Here is a 6,961-nt window from a genome sequence, read left to right on the forward strand (position 1 = left end):
AGGCTCTTAGAATGACTTTTGATTATTAAGTTAGGAGAAGCAGAATGAGTTACAAAGCAGCATTCTCCTCAAGTCTGTGAATAAGGCAGGGGGCTGGAATGAGAATCAAAACAGCAAGGAAAAAATAACAAATCCATCCTGGAATCATAGTAACAATCATAGATGTGCTCGATGCGCCAATAACATGCAAACATCAACGACCTCTCTAAGGGAAACAGCCATCCGCAGCCACGCTTGGTATTCTGTCACTGTCTCACTTCCTTGGGCCAACTGGAACCAGGTGGCACCTTACGCCAGGCCAGCCCATCCTCAGGCTGACCAGCATGAAAAGAAGAAATGGGGCAAATTCCCTTTCTGAGGAATGTGAGCTCGCAGATACTAGGAGAATGAGAGGGTTTAGTAGCAGGAGCAGATGTGGGATGGTGCTTTGAGAGGATCCATGAGGGAGAGCGCAGGTGTGAGAGTGCGTGGCAGTGTATATAAGAAGCAGCTCCCAGCTAGAGCATATAGATGCAGAGGAGACACAAGGAGGGTTGTTTACAACAGGACAAGCAGGGAAGGCCCCGAGTCTGGTCCTTGGCGAAGCCCTTAGGAGAGGATTTTCAAGTTCTGGCTTTCACAGTGGCTTGGCTCTCTTATGGCTCCTGCTTCTGCTGGGTTTTGCTTGGCGTTTCCTAGGTCCCATGGACTTGTACCCCCACCATAAGCCTCTATGATTTGAAGTAACATGGATGAGTTAGTTCCTTAAAAGAAATCAACCCTCTAGAAACCAATCCTATCCTTTGTTCAGCACTTACTATGCACTGCTAAGCACTTTATGTACATGATCTCATTAAATCTTTACAATTCCATTAAGTATTAGCCCCATCGTATAGATGAGAAAACTAAGGCTCAGAGGATAACTTGCCTCCGAGCTGGAATATATCTGTCAATGTGTAAATAATAAATCCATTAAACATGGTATAGTTAGCTCTTTTCAGTTGGCAGTTGGCTGTCTAGACCAGTGCTTTGCAAACTTTAATTAACATATGAATCACTCTAGGATCCAGTAAAAATGAAGATTCTGATTCAGTAGGTCTGCAGTGGGGCTGGAGATCTTGCAATTTTAACAAACTCCAAAATGATGCTGATGCTGCTGGTCCCTGGACCACACTTTGAGAATCAAAGGCCTAAACTGACTCGCCAAAATTAAGCTGCCACCTGGTAAAAAGTAATGTACTCAGGAGGGAGGAAAAGTCAGCTCTGCTTGCAAAACTAGAACTACGGAGAAATGACAAAAACATTACACTCTTTTGAATGTCCAGTAGGACTGCTTACATTTCAAACTTTTAGTTTGTTTCACATAAGCTAAAGTTTCTGTTAATTTTGATGTTGGTGTGTTGTTAAGACTTGTTTAGGATCTTAAAAGGTGTAAGTAGTCCTTCAAAGGCATCGTCAGTCATTCAGCGGAATGGCTCCCTTGGGGACTTGGAGCCCCCTGACTCTGTTAACATCAGGCTACAGCTGTACTTCCTGTGTGATCAACACGGACCTTGTGCATCAGAATCACCTGGGGTGCCGGTTCAAACAGATGCCTGGGCCCACCCCAGATCCCCTGCATGAGAAACTCGAGGGTGCCATCTTGGATTGTCCCACCCCTATTCTCATTCTCGAGCGAATCAGATGGGAAATACTGGGCAGGATGCCTGCTGAAGTTCCTTCCACTGCTCACACTTTTATGATTTTATGTTGCCGTACCATGGTAAACCTCAAAAGTTTAGTGTCAGCATCGGGAACCAGTAAAGAAAAGTTAAATGCCTTGAAAATGCCATACCGATCAGCATAATGACCAAGTTAGCCGCTCCATATTTTTCTATCTCATGAATCCAGTGAGGAACAGACTCGAACGTGGACCGCCGGGTGAGGTCGTAGGCGATGATGGCAGCGTGGGCACTGCGGTAGTAGCTTTGGGTAATGGTTTGGAAGCGCTCCTGGCCAGCCGTGTCCCACACCTGCATCTGGAGAAGGGCGGGAAAGAGAATCTGTATCAGGAGTTTCCACACTTGATGGGAACTTGCTCACCCAAGTCATCTTAAAATTAGTTTCCCAGATGCTCCCTCAGAGCCTCCAGAAGGAACCCACCCTGCCAACACCTGATTTCAGACTTCTAGAATCCAGAACTGTAAGACAATAAATTTCTGTTGTTTTAAACCAAAAAAAACAAAAACAAACAAAAAAAAAAACAAAACACACACACACACAAAAACAGTTTCCTGTGTCTCACTTCTAGATCTTCAGATTCAATAGATCTGGAGTGGGGCCCAGGAATCCATTTTTTCATCTGCTCCCTGGATAGTCTGGATGTGTTTCCTTGTTTGGAAACTTTAATCAGCACAGTGGACCAATTTTGTCCTAGGGGTCCTGTGTTCTTTTGACTTCACCTCAGTCAGTCCTTGGTCCAGATTTGGGGGTTCCTCTTTTCAGCCTGCCCATTGATATTAATACTGGCAATGGTGATGAGATTGGCTGAGCTGTTGTATTATTTTGTTTCTAACTTTTTATTTTGAAGTAATCTCAAATTTACAGAATGGTTGCAAAAATAATACAAAACCCATACAGACAACTCCAATGTAAACCTTTCCCCCCACCCCAACCACATACCCAGATCCATCAACTTTTAACATTTTGCTACATTGAGCTGTTTTGTTTTTAAATGACCACTGAAGCTGTTCATGTTTGGGAGTGTCCTCATAATAATACCAGCCAAATTATGGTCCAAAGCAGTGGCACCAATTTATATGCCCTCCAACAATATAGTACAAGTTTCCTCATATTCTCACTATTTTTAAAATTCATTTTTTAAAGAAAGTTTTCAAACACAAAACCAGAGTGATTAGAATAATGAATTTTCATACACCCATCACACAGACTCAACATTTATCGAGATTTTGCCATTTTTGCTTCATCTAGCCCTTTCTCTTGATTTCTTTGCAGGATTATGCTAAAGCAAATCCCAGACGTTGGGTCATTTCATTCTTATTTACATCAATATTCATTCCCCTAAAAATGGATATTTTCTTACATAACCATGATGCCATTATTATACCTAATATGATTTTTAATAACTTCTTGGTATCATCTAATTCCCAGATCAAAATAAAAAATATTCTGATTGTCTCTCAAATGGGTTTTTGCTGTTTACATGGGTTTTTTTTAGTCAGGATTCTAAGCAATTTCCATGTATAACATTTTCACCTACAGGTTTTGATCTTTTCTAACCAAATAAGAGTATCCGCTATTATTATTTTAATTTGCACTGCTTTAATTATGAGTGAAGATGGGCCTCTTTACAACCTTACATAAATTTATGAGCTAGCTCTTATAATGTTTGTGAAATAGCAGTTTGTGTCTAACCTGTGAATTGCTCACTTTTTGTATTTGGTTGTTGGTCTGTCTCTTAGATACTTATCAGAGCTCTTTTCAATGTAAAGAAATTAGTTCTTTGTCAGTCCTATGCTTGCAAATATTCCTTTTCAGTTTATCATTCTTCTTTTGGTATTTTTTGCCAATGTAGAATATTGGACCTTTAAATAGTTAGATTCAACAATATTTTCCTTTATGGCTTCTGGGTTTGCCTCTTGTATAGAAAGGCTGATTTCCCCATTCCATTATGATAAAAATTCTCCATGTTTTCTCTGGCACTTTTGTGATTTTGTGTTCTGTATTTAAATCTTTTATTCCTCAGGCATGCCTTTTGGTGTTAGAAGTCTGGCAGTAAAGGGAGAGCCAGCCCCAGTGCCCCTCTAACCTTCACTTTCTTGCCATTGATCTCAAGGGAGCGCACAGTGAAGTCCACCCCAATTGTGTTCTGCTGTGTCTCTGTGTAGACCCCAGATTTGAAATGCTGCACCACACACGTCTTCCCCACGTTGGAATCCCCAATGAGGATAATCTTGAACAAATAGTCAAAGTTTTCATCTGCCGCCCTGGCTGAGCTGGAGAACTGCATTACTCTTGCCACCTAGAATGGACATAGGAAGAAGAGAAGGAATTCAGCATCTCTTTAGGGATCCAGGCACTGGGTCTCAAAAGAGGACAAGACAGAGAGAGGTCACTGCTTCCACAGTGTTAACATCCTCATGGGAGAAAGACTCTAATTACTGGTCACTGAAGGGGGAATTGCCTCACAAGCCCATGCCTACCCTAAGTGGGATGACATTACTTTAGGGGTACCATCAGAATTAAGGGGTTCTACTTCTATTCTCTGCTGGGCACAGTACCTAGTCAATGCTGTCAGACTACAGCATTGGCTGAAATCCTAAGTGATTAAGATTAGATGTCCCATGTTCCGCCAGTGTCCAGAAAGCAGGAGAACGGCAGAGGAAATGCCCCACCATCATGTTACCTGGCATTAAGTCAGTTAGTGGACATGCCAATCTGCTATGCTACCAGGTTTCATATGGGGAGAAAGACTCCCAACTGCCAGAAGACTGAACCTCCAGGCAACCAGGAACAAGGGCCAACAAGATCTGACCGAGAAGATAGTTTAGGGAAGGACAATATGGCCTTTTTATAGTGGTTGGCACCTAATTTTTCTTGATCAGGAAATTAGAATATTGAGAGTATTCAAAATTTAAAACTGAGGTTAAAATGTTTATGGCATACTTTACCACAGATGCTTAGACTGGAAAAAACATAAAGGTTTCTAATGACAGTGGTTCCCAAACTAACTGATTATCAGAATTACCTGGGGGGATTATTAAAATATATATTCCTGAAGCCTATTGCAGACCCACCAAATACAGATTCTTTAAAAAAAAACATACTTCCCAGGTGATTCTGATGACTAGCCAGGTTTGGGAATCACTGATCAAAACAATCACTCACCTGAAACTTTATTCCCGTCTTCAGTATCCCTGCTTAAATATCCACCTAGGCTTAAATATGTTTGATCATAAGGAGCTCATTATCTCCTGAAAAAAATCCATTTACACCTGGCAGATCTAACTCATGTGGGGTTGAAATCTCTCCACCTGGCATTTCCATCTGTTAATTCTAGTGCCATACACTACCCAAAACAAGTCAAATTTCTATTCCACACGATAGCCCTTCACGTGGCACACTCCTGTAGACAAATCAACCAAGGCCCTTCAATTGTTCATGCAATATTGTTTGTCTCCTCATCCAGTATCTCATAATAATAAATGAAATCTTATTCCATTCAATGACTAAATATGATGTGCTGCCAATGGCTCCTGCTTTATCACACCCTTCTTCATTTTCCCCAATTTTCTTTTTTTCTCTAAAGTCATAGAAAAGGACAAGTCACATCATCACATAAATTAAAATGTATATAAATATCCAATCTAAATGCCAAAATCCAGGGCTTTAAATGGATGAAGAAGGATCTCATACCTTTCTTAGATGCTCCTAATATCACTTATGGCTAAATTATCCAGCAGACAACAGACAACCATGGTAGAGCCTGGTATCTGGGGTGGGGAGTGAGCGGGATGGTGGAGTTTTGGATATGGGATTTGTATTATTTTTTGTAACTGTCCCATAAGTTTGTTCCCTAATTACTTCAACATAAAAATTAAAAAAAAAATTTTTTAAAGACAATCAAACCACTCCTTTTTTCCTCTGACTTTTCAACCATTTTACTTCCGGTGTCTTATCAATGAAACTCGAGCAGAAACTTTTTATCGACTCCCCCCTCCTCCCGTAAGTCTTCAGGGTTTCCACGAAAGCCGTCTTTATCTTAGCCTACATGCCTGCAATGAGAAACAGGCAAAATCCACCCAGCCCAAGAGCCTCCATCCCATGTCCTGCAGTCTCCACCTTCCTGGTTCACCTGTTGCTTACCGGTCTTGCTGTCTCACCTCTGCTAGCAGGTAATGTTTTCTTTTTCTCTTTGTTTCCCTTTTCAGCTCTCAGTGCCCCTTTTCCTCCTGCCTCACTGCGTGGTGGGAACTGTAGTTCTGTCTCCAGGTGTCAGGTTTAGCGGCTTGAGAAAGTGAAAGGAAAGCGCAATCCCTCCCACCTCCTCTGAGGCCGGGGCTCCCACAGCACAAAGCATAAGGTGCTGGCCAGCACACACAACACCAGGTCAGCTTTCCCACCCCAACATTCGCCAGCCTAGCAAACAGCCAAAAGACAAAGGACCAACCCGTGAACTCGACCAGTACGGATTACACTGCAGCTGCTCCTTTCTAATCACCCTGGCATATTAATCTCTCCACCTAAATTTTTCCTTGTGTCCTGTATTTGGCTGGGGTGGAGGTTAGTTGAAAGAACATCAGCATAAAGAAGGACACTGATCTGAGTCTTAAGTAATTGAATTGTTCTGTGGGTTCGAATAACTCATTTTGAAGAGCCACTCAAACAGAGGAGGTGATCCAAAGAGAAGCTTGAAAAACCAAACAAACAAAAAAAATAAAAGAACTTTGAATTTGCATGCAAAAAGAGAAGAAACAGTTCAAAAAATTTTGTTTCACTCCCTCAAAAAATCTACCGCAGAGCACAAGGTTAATTTAATCTGGAATAGAAGCTTAAATCTGAGGTAATTTTACTTAACCTTTTGTTTTCCTGCAGAGTCCAGGGCAGTGATTGCTTCTCAGTGCCTATCACATGTGCTAGATTTTCTTCATTATGTAGGATATAGGCAGGTAAACATCACTACAGGCACAAAAAGCAAAACAGAAAGAGAAACAGTGGATTGATAAAACATTTAAATTGGTATAACATATTTTTGAACTGTGGGCTGAGACCTAAAATGAGTCACAAAGTCAGTTTTGGTGGGTTGCCACCAGCATTTTTACAGAAGAGATTAGGAAAAAAATTCAGAATGTTTCTCACGTGAAAAGGGTAAGTATTGTTTTGTGAAATGCTTGGGACAATTGTATGTGTATATGTGCATTTTGAGTGGTGATATAAAATGTATTTTTACTATGGGTTGGGATTCCAAGAAGTTTTAGAAGCA

At 41.2% G+C, this 6,961-nt stretch overlaps 1 protein-coding gene across 1 annotated transcript; it reads right to left on the reverse strand.

The window, feature by feature from the left end:
- Nucleotides 1-576: 576 nt before the first annotated feature.
- On the reverse strand, nt 577-5,884 carry RAB19 (RAB19, member RAS oncogene family). The gene is made up of 4 exons (XM_037837494.1): nt 5,845-5,884; nt 3,788-4,000; nt 1,814-1,997; nt 577-710 (listed from the first exon to the last, which is right to left on the reverse strand). The coding sequence occupies exons 2-4, from the start codon at nt 3,986-3,988 to the stop codon at nt 589-591; spliced, it is 507 nt and encodes a 168-aa protein (XP_037693422.1). The 5' UTR covers nt 3,989-4,000; nt 5,845-5,884; the 3' UTR covers nt 577-588.
- Between the last annotated feature and the right edge of the window lie 1,077 nt (nt 5,885-6,961).

This window comes from Choloepus didactylus, chromosome 5, assembly GCF_015220235.1.
Source record: "Choloepus didactylus isolate mChoDid1 chromosome 5, mChoDid1.pri, whole genome shotgun sequence".
NCBI lineage: Eukaryota > Metazoa > Chordata > Mammalia > Pilosa > Megalonychidae > Choloepus > Choloepus didactylus.